Source organism: Loxodonta africana, chromosome 2 (assembly GCF_030014295.1).
Source record: "Loxodonta africana isolate mLoxAfr1 chromosome 2, mLoxAfr1.hap2, whole genome shotgun sequence".
NCBI lineage: Eukaryota > Metazoa > Chordata > Mammalia > Proboscidea > Elephantidae > Loxodonta > Loxodonta africana.
In genome coordinates this window covers 125,796,854-125,815,009 of record NC_087343.1, presented here as the reverse complement: position 1 = coordinate 125,815,009, position 18,156 = coordinate 125,796,854, and the positions used below count along the sequence as shown (strand labels likewise).

The window sequence follows — 18,156 nt, the reverse complement described above, 5'->3', positions numbered from 1 at the left end:
AATGCTATTGCACACTTAGTACACTACAACACAGTGTAAACATAACTTTTATATGCCCTAGGAAACAAAAAATTCGTGTGATTCACTTTATTGCGGTGGTCTGAAACTGAACCTGCAATATCTTCGAAGTATGCCTGTACAGGTATATACACTAATAGATTTATATATCCAGCACTGCACAGCCACACCACTGCAAGGCAATCTCTCTCTCTTGCAACAGAAAATCTTGGTAGGCAAAGAATGAAACTGGGTTATACCAAACTAAAAATATGGTATTTGTAGGTAACACTGGAGTTAAGTTCAAGTGACAAAATGAGAGGTCTTTAAACATACAGGTCAAAAGGCCTGTGAACTATCAGAACCAGTAAGGATGGGAAAAAATAATAGGAAGATAGCACAGACAATAACAACAAAGAACAACTAAAGTATGTGACAAAAAGGAGAAAGAAAAGAATGGCAAAAAATGAAAATACAAGGAAAAAAATCTATAGTCTCTCAACTTTACTCTTAAAAAAAAAAATCAAACCCAGGGCCGTCAGGTTGATTTCGACTCATAGAGACCCTATAGGACAGAGAACTGCCCCATATGGTTTCCAGGGAGTGGTTGGTGGATTACAACTACTGGCTTTTTGGTTACCAGCTGAGCTCTTAACCATTGGACTACCAGGCCTCCAAAACTTTATCCTAAGGGCACATTAATTGAAGTCTAATTATTTGACTGTTCCCTGGAGAACATCAAAACCAGGGCAGAAAGCAAGTAAGCTAGAATTATTTCCCTTTAAAGGTTTCAAAAACAAGTACCAGTTAAACGGTCATATTTAAGCAAACAAAACACTTTCTTTGAAATACTTCAGAAGTGTTACACAGGCAACTATAAATTCATCTTAGGGAAAAAATAAAAACAAAGAAATACAACTCTGTCACTTGTTTTAGATACTTCAAAAAATTTTAAACTAAAACAGCCCTATAAAAACAGTACAGCAATAACAACAACAAAAAGATTTCCATCAGCATCAACAATCAAAATACTACCTACTTGTAAGGGCCGTGCATATTTTAAAACCAACGCTTTCGGTTAATATTAATTACTATCTACATTTGATACAATGCATTCTTCTACCTAGTACTTGTTATATATACCAACCGAAGTATCACAGAATACTTACCTATTATCAAGGAAACGATTAAGGTACTCTCTTAAAAATGAGCGATATGGGATATATTTAGAATATATTAGGAGTAAAATACAGGATTTAGGCAGATTAGGAAACTACGCAAAATGGAGGGTAGAGTGGCTAAAACTCATAGCCGTCAAGTCGATTCTGACTCATAGCACTCCTATAGGACACAGGAGAGCTGCCCCATAGTTTCTAAGGAGTGCCTGGTAGATTCAAACTGCCAACCTTTTGGTTAGCAGCCATAGCTCTTAACCACTACGCCACCAGGGTTTCCAATAGAGTGGCTAAAGGACTGTTAACAGTGAGACAAGGAAGAGAGGGCCAGAACAAGAAAGAGAGCCAAGGAGCAGGGGAAGGGCATGAAGGTGTGGAAGAGAGCAAAGATTAGTATTTCAAGAGCAAGCTCTGGTGTCACAGAGACCTGGGTTATCAGCCATGTGACCTCAGACAAATCTCTTTTTCTCTCTTGACCTTGGTTTCCTCATCTGTAAAATGGGAATAATACTATCTATTTTTCCAGGACTCCTCCAGGGTCACTGTAAGAATTACATTAAATAATGAAGGCAGACATTTCAGCACAGTGAGTGGCATATTGTAAAAAGTGGTAGTAGTTATCGCTATTACTATGACCAAATGACAAGCAGCGTCTTTACTGACTCTAGAATGGAACAAAATGTAACTTGAGAACAAAGCAAAATAAAATTCCTATTTTAAAGGAGTACTTCTACCAAAAATAAAATGGGAACGGTTCAATCCTAGAAAGTAGAAATATTTTTTAAGCAATTTACATTAAAAAACAGAGGGAATAGTGGGGATAAAAAAACTAAAACCGACCCACTGCTGTTGAGCCCATTCCAACTCACAGCAGCCGTATAGAACAGAAAAACATTACAGAAATAGGGAATGCTTTTCAGAGGGAGAGAAGGCAGTCTAATTTGACTGATAAGGCAAAGGAAATTTCATATCTGATAAATAATTTGCGGTTATGTTAAGTTGGTTTTTATAATTGGGTTTGAAGACCTAGAGATCAGAAATAAATGTTTTGAGGCTAGTTAAGAGAAAAAAAAAAAAAAATAGGGAAGGGACTTTCACAGATATTTTACTCACACCTTTGTAAATAATTTGGCGACAATTTAAACCATGCAGAAAATAATGTTGCTGTTGTTTTTAAAAAAACAACAGTCATTAAAGGATTTCTCAAGATGAGCCCATCATTTTTGGACAAAGACTGTCAGGTACCTGAATCCAAGGAATCGAACTGTTACGATCAGCAGTTCTATTAATGGCCAAAGTAGAAGCAATTTCAACAAGGTTAAAAAGTTACAATTTTTTGTTAAAGGAAATTAGCTGCATCAGCTGCAGCAAGTTGGAACAGAGGCAAAGAGAAATGCATGAAACACTAAAAGTCCTTATATATCTTACTGATGTTATTTAACATTACTTCTGCTTATAATCAATAGATATGATACTATACAGCTACTAATGTAATGCTGGTTTATAAATTCATGGTAATTAAGGTGTAAGCATGTATCAATGAAAACTATAGTAACATGTATAACCCATGCTATGATATGAACGAAACAGTATTTAATTGGCAAAATATCCATGCTTATTTGGAAGCTGAAGAGATAAAACCCGTTTGCAAATAATTATGTCACATCTTACCAAAATAGTCTCCTGAGAAGGTGATGCAGTAACAGAAAAAGATATTTTTGAAAAATACCTGAACAATTCTCCAACAGTAAATCTACTCAGAATAAAAGTGTATTTTAGTTTCACATTTTGAAACTAAAAAGCTACCTAAATATTTTCAATATGCAAATAAAAATGATCCCAATATTAAAGCAAAGAGAGAAAGAATAGTGACAAGAAATAGAGAGAAAAAAATAATTCTGATAAACAGGCAAGGCAGTCTAATTTGGAGTTGCTACAATGAATAACGTAAAAATGTTATTTAGACAATCTGTGATTAAAAAAACAAAAAAGTAGCTGGGTGAGGGGAAAAAAAAAAAAGGAAGGTTCAATTTCCTGAATTGTGAAATATTCTCAAGTTAGTAAAAACCACACTGCTATGTCTCAATTTATAAATGTTATTAAAAATCAATAAATTTTCTTCATTTCGTATTTTCAGAAACTTTCTTATGCTTTAAAATTACATCACAGTTAGGGATGTTATTCTTATCTCAACTACATCTACTCCACACTTAGTACTGACTATCTTGTTATTTGACATTTCACATTTACAACAATAGTAAAAAAATGTACTATCTATTTTATGCATTAACGATGTACGTCTGACAGTAATGAATGCTGAGCTGTGAGGTGAGAGTAATGCTGGCTGTGATGGTTATGAGTTGACTTGGCTGGGCCATGATTCTGAGTGGTTTGGCAGTTATGTAATGATGTAATTTGGCAATTATGTAATGATGTAGTCATCCTCCATTTTGTGGTATGATATGGTCATCCTCCATTTTTGCATAATGTTGATTTTTGTATAACAACCTGGTCTTTGGAAACTAACCATGTTGATAAGTGAGGTGTGGGTGTATTTGTTCATTCCTTATATTCTTTCTTTGCTCCTCTCACATATGCAGACATTCTTTCTTACGAGATTTCTAAAATAACTCCTCCTCTACTCTTAGAGAAGTGATAAAGGCAGAGACCAAGTCTCATTCTTCTCGGGGTCTCTCCCATAGAGATCGAGCTCACAGGAGATGCTCAGAAATTGTAGAACTGAACTCATTAATAAATCTTTTCCAACTAAAAGATAACAAGTATTTTGGTAGAAAATGTGAAAGGTATAGATGGGAAGAAAGGAAAGAATAAAGAGAGGGAAAAATTACCTATAAAACAGATTTTAGAGATAAATAAAATCAGTATTTTGATATTTTTCCTTTTAGTTATTTTGTGATATATAGCATAATTAAGTAATCCCTTGTAGTTAAGCATTTATGGTGTTTCCAATTTTGCTTTATTACAGATAATAGAACTAATAACATCTGCAAATAAATCTTCAACTAATTATTATTAAAGATAGAATTACTGAATTAAAGAATAAAGCTCAATAGAAAATTGTTAAAATGCTTTATAGAAAGGTTGCATCATTTTATATCCCCACAGCAGTCAAGGCTTATTACATACCTTACCTTCCCAATTCTGGCCTCACTAATCTGTATAATATGTAATCTTTTATGGTGGTTGAATTAATTTCAAATGATTAAGGGCCAAGAAATAGGACATAAATTCCCCAAAATGGAAAACAACTAATTGGAAAGGTAAAATGACAAATCAGCGCCCCCCAACAAAACAGGTTCCAGAAACCTTTATAATTTCTATTAAAATATCTATTTTGGGGGATTTATGTGGCTGAAATTATTTGCATTTTACTTCATTGAAAACATGTTTAGAAGAGGTAGCCAATTTAACATGAACTCCTCAAGGGCAGTGGCTTATTCAAGTTCGTATTCACAGTCCACAGCTTCCTCTTGGCACAAGGCAAGAGACTCAATAAAAGCTTGTTGACTAACAAATGAAAAATCCTAAATTAAAAAAAATCCCTTCTGAGTGTAAGTTAAACCATTTCTACTACAGCTTTCATTTTTTGGTACTAATATGAAGTAACAATGCTTGTAAACACCTAACTGACTGCTCCTGGACACCTCCATTTCTATGCCTCCTGCTGTAAGCAAAGATAGAATGCAAGAAGTAACCAATTCTCACTTCCCAAAGAGAAGCTGTGGACATTGGATATTGATGTTAGCTGTCTGAAACTTGAGTTTAGCTGGCTGGAATGTGACACTAACAAGCTCAAGTCAATTACCATCACAATGCTCTGTTTTAGGATGACACAACTAAATTAGACAGGCTATATCATAACTGTGCCACCAGTCAAAATAAAATCCAGTTAAAAAAGATATGTGTATTCCAGATAAAACCAACCAAAGTTTCTGGAAATGGAACTTTGTGTATTACTTCCCGAGAAATTCCCTTTGTGATCTCTTTTCTGCCTTTTGGTCCTCTAGTTCTTTCCCTTTTCCACATTGCCTTCATTCATACTTCTAGGCACACCAAGCTACTCCGAACCTCTTCAACATGGGCTGGCACCCTCTAAATTCTCCTCACTCAATCCTCTTTTCTTGCAGCATTTGCTGAGTTCCTGTTATACTATAGTATATTCAATATTAAAGAATTTTGATACAGCAAAGTTAAGATTTTTACAAACCACTCATCTCAAGTGGAATAATTACTCAGAAAAGGGATGATTACAGTTATAAACTTTCCAAAAGTGGGTGACTAAGAACAGAACTGGGAATATTTCAATCCTCCGTGAGCCCTAAATTGAGTGAACAGCAAATGTGATTCCCTGACCAGAATTAAGAACTCAGCATTTTCTGATCAGGAAATCTTAAGAGGCTTTTATTTAATTTTTTTAAATTTTGATTTATATTGTATTATTTATATTTTATATTTATATTTTACTTATATAGCTAAAACTATATAAATGATGAGAGTTGACCCTTACTGAGTTCTCCTTGCTAACACTGCCATTATGAACATACTATACCTTTGACCCCAAGCCGCTCACACAGCTCTCAGAGAGGTCTTCCTAAAAGAACAAATCTTACCACACCATATGCTTTCCACGGCTCCCCATCATGACATGATGAAGTCCATATTCTTGGAATAATATTAAAGATCCTTCACAGTCTAGCATTTACCTACCTCTCGCTTCATCTCCAGGGAGGGGCAAGTGAGCACACTAATCAAACCTACCAAGCCTGCATCTGCCTCTGAATATATCAAAACATTTAACATTGCAATATGAGAATGTTGTCATTCGTCTGCTTTTCCTTTTATACTATTAGCTCTTGGAGGACAAGAGACTTGCTCTATTCATCTTTGTATCTCTGGGCATTGTGCCTAGTATACAATAAAGATGTGATGGAATAAAGAGCTACTGATATGAATTCTTTAGAGGTAGGGACTAGCTCTTTTCAGTTCTGTAACTATCACCTGACATAATATCAGGACTTTATTAGGGGCCCAATAAATATTTTCTTTGAATATGTTTTCTGTCATTCACTGATTGCCTTAATGTACTCAACAAATATTTGAGTGCCTACTATGGGCTACGTACTATACTTGACTAGAACTTTTGTGATTGCTTCAGGAAGTAGACAGTGTAAAATGTACACTTTAGAATATATACTAGAGTCATTCTTAATCATGAACTTGAGTGGATTGATTTCGTCAGTATTTTACAGATCTTAATTTACATTTAAAATCTTGAAATTTTATTTAATTTTGGTGATATCCCATCTTGGAAACAGAAAACTTTACAATTCAAGACGGAATAAATAGTGCTAGAAAGGGAAAGATAATTAAAAACAAAACTGGTAGCAATGAAGGTGTCCCAAGATACAAGGTATCCAAATTTGCAGATCAGAGGAATGAAAATGGACCAAAAATATAGAAAATCAAATTTTTAAGATGAAAATTGACAGTCTTCTCATCAACAGGCTAGTGGAAGAATATATACCAAATCTAACAGTGGTAACCTCATGGAAGTGAGGGAGACACTTAGAATTCATTCTTTCACATTAATGTATTGCTTAAATTTTTAATGATTCATTAGTTGTATAAAAAACCAAAACCTACCCACGTCCCAAGCTCCCGAAATAAAAACTTAACCGTCAATATGAGAATTCCTACCTGACTATGACTAGTATTACTTACCTAAACAATTTTGGAGGCAAGATACTAAATCGTGTTTTATCCAAAATTTTCCTGATTTTGTTTCTTCCACCTGAAACAGTATTTGCTTTAACTTTCTTATTTCCTTTCTCCTGTGATGTCTGCTCAATATCTCCTGGTACATCCTGGATCGAATGGCGATTACTTTTTTTCTCAGCAATTCTGGGAATGTGAGGAACACCAGTTTTTTCCTGCTCAGTCCTACTGAGTAATTCCTTGAACACTGTGGAAATAAAGAAACTTGTCATTTCTTTTCCTCTCAGAAAGTTTTTCACCAACAAAAAATTTGAAAGATAAATATAGTCGCTTTCTATTATTCGGCCTTTCACAGCCCCATTCCTTAAACATTATCAAATTTATACCCACCCTTTATTTATCAGTTTCCTCTGTGTTTGCACTTGACTATACCAGAAGGTTAAACCAGATTCAAAAGAAAATGTGGAATAAGGAATATTACTGGTGTTATTAAATGGATCTTGACCAAAATCAGAGAATACCACAAAGATTTTACCTGTGTTTTATCAACTTTTGTGTGGATCATAACAAATTATGGATAACATTATGAAGAATGGGAATTCCAGAATACCTAATTGTGCTCGTATGGAACACGTGGATCAAGGGGCAGTTGTTCAAATAGAACAAGGGGATACTGTGTGGTTCAAAATTGGAAAAATGGCTAGGCTGTAACCTTTTGCTTTATTTATTCAATTTGTATGCTGATTAAATAATCCAAGAAGTAGAAATATGTTAAAAAGAATGCAGCATCAGGATTGGAGCAAGACTCATTAGCAAACTGCTACATGCAGATGAAACAACCTTGCTTGTCAAAAATGAAGGCGATTTGACACACTTGGTGATGAAAGTCAAAAGACTACAGCCTTCGGTATGGATTATGCCTGAACACGAAGAAAATAAAAATCCTCACAACTGGACCGATAATCATCATCATAAATTGGAGAAAAAACTGAAATTGTCAATAACTTCATTCTACTTGGATCAATAATCAGTGTCTATGGAAGCAGCAGTCAAGAAATCAAACAATATATTGCGTTGGGCAAGTCTGCTGTGAAAGACCTCTTTAAAGCTTTAAAAGCAATGATGTCACTTTGACGATTAAGGTGTGCCTGACCCAAGCCATGGTCTTTTCAATGGCCTTATATGCATGTGAAAGCTGGATAATGAAAAAGGAAGATAAGAGAAGAATTGATGCGTTTGAATTGTGGTATTGGTGAAGAATATTAAATATACGGTGGACTGTCAAAAGAACAAACAAATCAGTCTTGGAAGAAATACAACCAAAATGCTCCTTAGAAGCGAGGATGGTGAGACTTTGTCTTACTTTGGACACATCATCAGGAATGAACAGTGACTAGAAAAGGACATCATATTTGGTAAAGTAGTGGATCAGCGAAAACAAGGGAAACCCTGAATGAGATGGACTGACACAACAGCGGCAAAAATGGACTCAAATATACTAATGATCATGAAGATGGTGCAGGACTGGACAACATTTCATTCCATTATACATAAAGTTGCCATGCATTGGAGGGGACTCAAAGGCAACTAACAACAACATACTTCTGATATTGCCATATGATAAAAGGAAGTCACAGGGAAAAATGAAAAAAAAAGTGGGTGGGCTGTCAGCATATGTTTGCAAAGCTCAGAGGTTCCTATTTAATTTTCATCAATTCAAATTTTATAGAAACATTTATTTTTTATTATTTATATGATATTCCTTATTATATCGTGATGAGTTGAGATGAGATTTTAAGTACTTTGTTGTTGTTAGGTGTCACTGAGTCAGCTCCAACTCAAAGCGACCCTATGTACAAAAGAACGAAACACTGCCTGGTCCTGAGTTACCCTCACAATTGTTGTTATGCTTAAGCCCATTGTTTCAGCCACTGCGTCAGGCCATCTCATTGAGGGTCTTCCTCTTTTTCACCAACCCTCTAATTTGCCAAGCATGATGTTCTTCTCCAGGGAAGAACATGCTCTAAGTACTAGAAAAAAAAAAAAAGAGTCAGGTTCAATTTTGCAAAATTTAGCCATTAAAAACATGAGGTAAGCTTTACTGAACCTGTTTTTACCAGAAATAAACAGTACTAAATTTAGTAATCCATGACAATTTCCTCAAGGTAATGTTTATGAGGCTTACAGTTACTCAGTAAAACAGTTAACGAATATTCACTATAGTGGTCTGAAGCAAACAACCAATCATATCTTAGGTACTTTCCTACCATTCCTAAGACTGGTGAATTACTTTACTTTTTTCAGTTTTTTTTAATGAGGGCACAGGCACATTTGGAGACCTGCATGCCTAGCAATCTCTTTGCCTAGACCCTATTTCACCTTGTGAGAGGGACTAGGTGTCCCTGGGATCAGGAGAAAGAAGAATAAATCTGTATAAGGCTACATACATATCTAGAAACTATTAGAAGCTATTAGTATCTCATTTTCCAGTTAGGAAAATCTGTATCATCTATTTTTCATTAAGTAATGTCATGTAAAGAAGTTTTTATTATTGTTGTTTTAAATGTGTGTTCTTAAATAAGACAGACAGACTTCTAGGGAAAAAAAAAAACCCACTAAGAACATATACGTTAAAGTAGAAGGTAAGTTTCCTGGAAAGCTACGGTGCCTGGGGAAGTCTGAGCAAAAGAGAAGTGGCAGTTGCATATTCTTGAGAATAGACTTTAAAGGTTTTCAGCCATGTGAGCTGTAAAGCCAAACACTCAGCTTATCATTATGTATAGCTCTCAGCAATATACTTTGTACGTTTTTAGAAGAAAAAACTGTACATGTATAAATATACCCACTTAAAACCCAACCACAGAAAATTGTGATCTTCTCTGTTGATCTGAGGATGAAAGAAGGCAATGGTTTCCCACAACATCAAAGAATTTATAAGAATGATTCAAATGGAAAAAACCTTAAGAATTGATCTATACAACAATATTTGTAAAATATGCCTCATTTACAGGGCTTTAACCAGAAGGATGATACTATATTACCAAATCCATTGCAAGCTTGTGAAAAGCACATTTTTTTTTTTTTTATTTTGCCTTCAAAATAATGGGGATCCTTAGGAGTTGCCTTTCAAAGATATTCTGCTAAGTTCCTTTCAGTTTCTATCTTTAAAGTTTCACTTTATTTTAAAACAAGCAGCAAAAGTTTTTGGAGCTAAAACCAAGATCTCCATTTAGAAGGTGTTTACTGAACTAGGGTGGTGCAAACAGTTAAGCACTTAACTACTAGTTGAAAGGTTGGTAGTTTGAACACACCCAGAGGCGCCTTGGAAAACAGGCCTGGTGATCTGTTTCCAAAAGGTCACCACTTTGAAAACCCTATAGAGCAGTCATACTCTACATAACACATGGGTCTCCATGAGTTGGAAGTGACTCAATAGCAACTAACAATAATAATAACATGAATATATGCCAGGCACTACAGTAGATGTTTGCAGATTCATCATTTGGGAAACTCAGTCTGTCTAAGATACATGGTAGAGAGAGGGAATGTAAACAGAGGAACTAATTTAGATGGTAGGAAAGATCTTCAAGTGTATCACCTTGTAAGAAGAGGTCAGAAAGATGAGTAGATTTTGACTAGGTAAAAGCAAGGGAAGGAGGAATGATTCCAGGTTCAGGGATCTGAAGTTCGAAGTCCCTGTGGTAGAAGGAAGATGTTTAGACTGCAGAGAACAAAATACAGTGTAATGAGTGAAAAGCCCAGATAATGCTATGGTAAAGTTTTTGAATTTTTTTCTTAAGACCAATACAAATCTTTAAAGGGTTGGGGACAGAAGGTCTCTCTGGCTACAGTGTATATGTGAGGTGATTCAAAGGCTTACATAGGAGTTTATATCTTCACTAGACTTTGTGTACATAATTCAAAATTTGTGAGCATGTGATTTTTTAGATACAGAAGAAAAATGTGTTAAAAAAATTAGCTAAGGACAAAATTTAAAGAATGGTGAACAACTGCAATTACAATGCCATTGATGGCAATATCAGAGCCCTGGTGGCAGAGTGGTTAAGAGCTATGGCTGCAACCCAAAAGGTCGGCAGTTTGAATCCACCAGCCACTCCTCGGAAATCCTACGGGGCAGTTCTACTCTGTCCTATGGGGTCTATAGGATTGCTATGAGTTGCAATCAACTCGACAGCAATTTTTTTTTTTTAATGGCAATATCAGATATAATACATGAATCGGAAATAAAGGTACCCAAGAATACGCAAAAGAAAAGCTTAATAAATTTGACCACATAAAGATTAAAAATGACTCTACACATACGCATATGTATGTACGTACACATATACCTACTCGTGTGTGTGCATGTATTAAAAACAAGAAAAGTCAAAAGACAAATAACTTGGGGAAAAATATCTGCAACTCTGAAAATTAAAAAGTTACTGTCTTTTATTTATAAAGTACTCAAACAACTCAATAAAAGATGAATAACTGTATTAAAATGGGCAAATGAAATTAAAAGTTTACACAAAGGATCTCATTCATAATTAAAGAAATGTAAATAAATAATTAAAAAGTTCATTATACCCAACACAGGCCTTCAGACAACTTTTGGCTGGAAAAAATTTCCAGTATCTGTCAAAAGTCATTCCACTTTGAGAAATTTGTCCTGTAGGTATATCTATGTAGGCATAAAAAATAATTACAAATGATTTTTTCTTATACCATTATTAGCAGCAAACACTGTAAGCACAAATGTCTATTAATATGACATTAGCTTAACAGATTACGGTAATGGTGCAATTAAATTCTTTGCAACAATAATTAAAACGAAAAAGGTATGTATACACTGATGTGGAAAGGTGCTGTATGGCTCTACTGTGTATCCTTCTGTAGTATATTCATTTTCAAAATATATGCATTTATTATTTTTATTTAAAATAAAAATGTTAAGTTATTCGAGGGATGGGATTTTTAAAGATGTCAGAAAGCTGTGAAAAGGAATAAATGAACTAAAATTTCAGAGAGGGAAGAGAGCAAGCTGAGATTGCAAGCTGTTTTCACCTCTGGTGGCATTTGCTGAGTCTAAACATGAGGTGTGGCTCAGTCAGAGGACTCTACTAGGGGAAAGAGAGCTTTTGATGGCTGTGAGGGCTGGCATGAAAACCGGAACACACAGAAGCCCCAAAACAGTCTTGCTTTTCTCTAGGGGACATATGCTTTTAGTAGGACAATGCAGGAGGCTGGGGGACTAGCTGGAAATTTCCTACTGTCTTCTGCTGCTTAAGAGTCAGTGCTGCACAACAGGGAAGGGCTTGTAACAAATACACAACAGATTTTGCCTTCGACCTGGTTGGGGTGGTATGTAAGGAGCTATGCTCAAAAATCTCTGAAGAGCAGAATTTACAAAAAAGAGAAAACAGAAACCTACCAGACTCTGAATCAGAAGCCATGCCTGAGGTGGGAGTAGGGAGAGGGTAGGACAAGGTAGAGTGAAATTTCCCACAATCTCTTGGTGCTTAAGAGACAAAGTTCCACCTGTGGAGGGGTCTGCATCAAGAACATGACAAGCGTTTCTCTCAACTTGAAATCACTGGACAGTCTAAATAATTTTGCAACCCAGCTTGACCCAGTGCAATTCCCCTTATCCTATCTGCTTAAACAGAGGAAGACAAATCTTCTCTTGAGAAAATATTAATTTAATTCTCTAAGTTATACACAGTGTCCAGCATACAATAAAAATTTATGAGACACACAAACTATAGATACGAGGCCTATATGCCTGAGGATGAAGGAGAAAAGCAGATAAAGAAAAATCATCCAAATGTTGGAGACAGGATTTTATAGTAACCATTATAAATATGTTAAAGAAAATAAGGGAAAAGAAAGATAATGGATGAAAAGATGGAGAAGTGTAACAGAGAACTGAAGTCTACAAAAGAGATTAAATGGATATTCTAGAACTGAAAGATTAAATATCTAAAATTAAACTTACTGAATGGGTTTAACAAAATACAGCAGAAAACAAGATTAGTTTGCTCAAAATCAGGTCATTAGAAAATATCCAAATTGAAGCACAAAGAGAAAAAAAAAATTGGAAAGAGTAAGACAGACTAAGAAATACACAAGATACAAATGGTCTAACATATGAGTAACTGGTCTCCCAGATAGAATGGAGACAGAGAAAGTGCAAAGGCAATCTCTGAAGTGATAATGGCCAAGAAATGATGAAAGACATTAATGCACAAATTAAAAAACTCAGCAAACCCTAACAAAAATAAACACAAAGAAAACCACAACAAAGGATACCCTGTTAAAGTTAAAACTGCTCTGAGTCCTGTTTATACCCCACAGAGAATGCTGACTTTTTTTTTTTTTTGGTGTTGTGTGGCCTGTGGCTCTAATGTTCAGTTTGCTTGACTCTGTATTTGAAAATCTTTTAGAAATAATTTGAGACCTAGATTGCTATTACCATCCTCTTCTGAGGATTTCTATTTTCTTTTGCCAGGCACCTGAGGGTGTTCACGGTCTAGGGCCAGGGCTTGAAGTTTTTCTGGGTAGCTAGAAGGGGCGTTCAGAGTCACAGCCACCCTACAGGACAGAGTAAAACTGCCCCATAGAGTTCCAAGGAGCGGCTGGTGGATTCAAACTGCTGACCTTTTGGTTAACAGCTCAACACTTAACTACTACACCACTGGAATAGACTTGATGGCAATGGGTTTGGTCTGGTTTGTAGAGGAGGTGGCTAGAGTACAGTCCACATCCATCTTACGGTGAGCCCTTAAAAGGTTGTTATGCTAGAGTCTCCCAGGCTTTAGCAAGTGCCTCCTTCTCTCAGTTGTATTCTATGGATGGGAAAATGGCCCTGGAAAGAAAAAGACATCCCTTTGAGTTACAGTAACAGACGGGGAAAAGGGATTAAACACATCAGGAGTTTGTGCTCCTAGCAACTGCAGGACTCCAATCCTTTTGCTTTTTTTCTGGGAGTTTATTGCCAAAAGATGCTCAGTGTCTGAGCTGTCTTTTTTGTACTGGTAAATGTCCCAGGGTGGATATGGCTCAAGTCACCTCTTTGAGGTCAAATTTCCTGTTTTATGTTAGGTAGTTCTTGCTAAGTACCTACTTTTTATACCTGGTCTAGCTCTTTTAGTTGTCTTCAGTCAAAACTGGAAACACAATGTTGAAACAGACATGCTTTAAATTCACTTTGCTCAGAATTCAGTGGGCCCTTTGAATCTGAACAGTCACATCCTTCTTTCATTCTGGGGTAATTTCTGCTGTTACTTCTTTTTATTTTATTATGGTAAAACTGTTATTATTTCTTTAATATGTTTTTCCCCATAATTTCTGTATATCTCCTGGAGTAGTGTTTATTTTGTATTTTTGTTCTATAGTTTGGGAGATTTCCCCGACTTTATTATCTGCTCCTTCTACTGAATATTTTAGTCTTTGCTACCATATTTTAAGTCACTCTAACAGCTACTTCTTTCTTAATGATTCTTTTTTCCTAACACCCTGTTGTTTTAAAAGATGAATTTCAAATCTCTTAGGGCAGAGTTCTAAAATCTCTTTTCTTCTTTTCCTTAAATTACCTGTTTTTTCCAGAATCTGTAAGCTCACTTATTAGGTCCCCTCACCATTTCTTCTAAATTATCTTGGCTCCCCTACGCCTAGTGATCCCTGGTTGTCAGTTTTAATTAACATAAATAGACCAAGCAGGTTTGCTCTGTATCACCTGAAAAGATCTGTCTTCTGGTCACAGAGTTCTTTTTTGTAGGTGTTCTATCTGGGAGTTTCATGTAGGATGACCTAACTGTTCAACTCTGGTTTACAGAAATGCCAGTTAACAGCGCCAGAGTTAACAGGGCTTTATTGTAGGGCACCACACCCAGATTAAAATGTACCATTTCCACAAATGCTCTTTGATGTTTTGGTTAGGGTGAATGCTGGCTGTGTCCACTCTACCTCGGGTAAGGAAGAAGGTAATGACTGATAGGGTCCCCCTTTCTGGCACCATTTAACTCTTGCTATCCACCACATTCCTTCTAGGTTCTGTTGGACAGTTGTTTCTTACCATTCAAAGGGTTCTGAGGATGTGGCTTCTCTGCCTTTACATCTCTCAGACCTACTTCTTCTGTCTCCCAGATTCCAGGTGTTAACCACTACATTATGCTATATCTATACTTTAAATATACTAATATTTGATACCAGTTAGTAAATATTATGTGGCAGGCTCAAAAGGTTTAAAGGTAGTTAATCCCTACAATAATCCTAAGAAATAGAGTTGAAGAAACTGAGGCTTGTTGTTGTTGTTGTTAGGTGCTATCGAATTGATTCCGACTCACAGGACCCCACGTACAACAGAACAAAACACTACCTGGTCCTGTACCATCCTCACAATCATTATGGTTAAGCCCACTGTTGCAGCCACTGTGTCAATCCACTTCATTGAGGGTCTTCTCTTCTTTACTGACCCTCTGCTTTACCAAGCATGATGTCCTTCTCCAGGGACTGATGCCTTCTGACAACATGTCCAAAGTATGTGAGACATACTCTAGCCATCCTCGCTTCTAAGGAGCATTCTGGATGTACGTCTTCCGAGGCAGATTTGTTCCTTCTTTTGGCAAGCCATGGTATATTCAATACTCTTTGCCAACACCACAATCCAAAGGCGTCAATTCTTCTTCAGTCTTCTTTCTTCATTGTCAAGCTTTGACATGAATAGGAGGCGAATGAAAACACCATGGCTTGGGTCAGGCACACCTTAAAAATCTTCAAGGTGACACCTTTGCTTTTCAACACTTTAAAGAGGTCTTTTGTATCAGATTTGCCCAATGCAATGTGTTTTTTGATCTTGACTGCTGCTTCCTTGGATGTTGATTGTGGATCCAAGTAAAATGAAATCCTTGACAACTTCAACCTTTTCCTCATTTATCATAATGTTGCTCATTGGTCCAGTTGTGAGGATTTTTGTTTTATGTTGAAATGTAATCCATACTGAAGGCTGTGGTCTTTGATATTCATCAGTAAGTGCTTCCAGTCCTCTTCACTTTCAGCAAGCAAGGTTGTGTCAACTGCATATTAGGTTGTTAACGAGTCTTCCTCCAAACCTGATGTCCCGTTTTTCTTCATATAGTCCAGCTTCTCAGATTTGCTCAGCATACAGATTGAACAGGTATGGTGAAAGGATGCAACTCTGATGCACATCTTTCCTGAATTTAAACCAATCAGTATCCCCTTGTTCTGTCCGAATGACTGCCTCTTGAACTATGCACAGTTTCTTCATGAGCACAGTTAAGTGTTCTGGAATTTCCGTTCTTCACAATGTCATTCATAATTTGTTATGATCCACATAGTTGAATGCCTTTGCAAAGTCAAAAAAACACAGGTAAATATCTTTCTGGTATTCTCTGCTCTCAGTCAGGATCCATCTGACACCAGCAATGATATCCCTGGTTCCATGTCCTGTTCTGAATCTGGCTTCAATTTCTGGCAGTTCCCTGTCAATATACTGCTGAAGCCGCTTCTGAATGATCTTCAGCAATATTTTAGTTGCGTGTGATATTAATGATATTGTTTGATAATTTCCACATCCAGTAGGATCACCTTTCTTGGGAATAGGCATAAATATAGATATCTTCCAGTCGGTCAGCCAGGTAGCTGTCTGCCAAATTTCTCGGCATAGGTGAGTGGGCACCTCCACTACTGCACTGGTTTGTTGAAACACCTCAACTGGTATTCTGTCAATTCCTGGAGACTTGTTTTTAGCCAATGTCTTAGGTGCAGCTTGCGCTTCTTCCTTCAGTACCATTGGTTCCTGATCATATGCCACCTCTTGAAATGGCTGAACGTCGACCAATTCTTTTTGGCATAATGACTCTGTGTATTCCTTCCATCTTCTTTTGATGCTTCCTGAATCATTTAATATCTTCCCCACAGAATCCTTCACTACTGCAACTCGAGGCTTGAATTTTTTCTTCAGTTCTTTCAGCTTGAGAAACACAGAGTGTGTTCTTCCCTTTTGGTTTTCCATCTCCAGGTCTTTGTACATGTCATTATAATACTTTGTCTTCTGGAGCCGCCCTTTGAAATCGTCTGTTCAACTCTTTTACCTCATCATTTCTTCCTTTCACTTTAGCTACTTGACGTTCAAGAGCAAGTTGCAGAGTCTCTTCTGACATCTACTTTGGTCTTTTCTTTCTTTCCTGTCCTTTTAATGACCTCTTGCTTTCTTCAGGTATGATGTCATTCCACAACTCATCTGGTCTCCTGTCATTAGTGTTCAACGTGTCAAATCTATTCTTCAGATGGTCTCTAAATTCAGGTGGGATGTACTCAATGTCATACTTTCGCTTTCACAGACTTGTTCTAACTTTCTTCAGTTTCAACTTGAACTTGCATATGAGTAATTGATGGTCTGTTTCGCAGTCGGCCCCTGGCCTTGTTCTAACTGATGATATTGAGCTTCTTCATTATCTCTTTCTGCGGATGTAGTCAATTTGATTCCGGTGTATTCCATCTGGTGAGGTCCATGTATATAGTTGCTGTTTATGTTGGTGAAAAAAAGGTATTTGCAATGAAGAAGTCGTTGGTCTTAGAAAATTTTATCATACAATCTCCAGCATCGTTTCTACCACCAAGGCCATATTTTCCAACTATGATCCTTCTTTGTTTCCAATTTTTGAATTCCAGTAACCAGTAATTACCAATACACACTGATTGCATGTTCAATCAATTTCAGACTGCAGAAGTTGATAAAAATCTTCAATTTCTTCATCTCTGGCCTTACTGGTTGGTGCATAAATTTGAATAACAGTCGTATTAACTGGTCTTCCATGTAGGCGTATGGATATCATTCTATCACTTACAATGCTGTATGTCAGGACAGATCTTGAAATGTTCTTTTTGATGATGAATGCAACACCATTACTCTTCAAGGTGTTGTTCCTGACATAGTAGGCTATATGACTGTCCGATTCAAAATGGCCAATACCAGTCCATTTCAGCTCACTAATGCCTAGGCTATCAATGTTTATGCATTCCACCTCGTTTTTGACAACTTCCAATTCATACTTTGTACGTTCCACATTCTTATTATTAATGGATGTCTGCAGTTGTTTCTTCTCATTTTGAGTCATGCCACATCAGCAAACGAAGGTCCTAAAAGCTTGACTCCACCCACGTCATTAAGGTCGACTCTACTTTGAGGAGGCAGCTCTTCCCTTTTTGTATTTTGAGTGCCTTCCAA

General features: G+C 36.5%; 1 protein-coding gene across 15 annotated transcripts in view; it reads right to left on the bottom strand.

The window, feature by feature from the left end:
• Window positions 1–18,156, bottom strand: part of RAPGEF6 (Rap guanine nucleotide exchange factor 6) — a 267,271-nt gene that overhangs the window by 70,685 nt on the left and 178,430 nt on the right. For all 15 annotated transcript variants that reach the window (XM_023548454.2, XM_023548476.2, XM_023548463.2 and 12 more), the window contains one exon: window positions 6,915–7,155. In XM_023548454.2, the coding sequence (XP_023404222.1) occupies window positions 6,915–7,155 (241 nt within the window). The remainder of the gene's footprint in view (window positions 1–6,914; window positions 7,156–18,156) is intronic.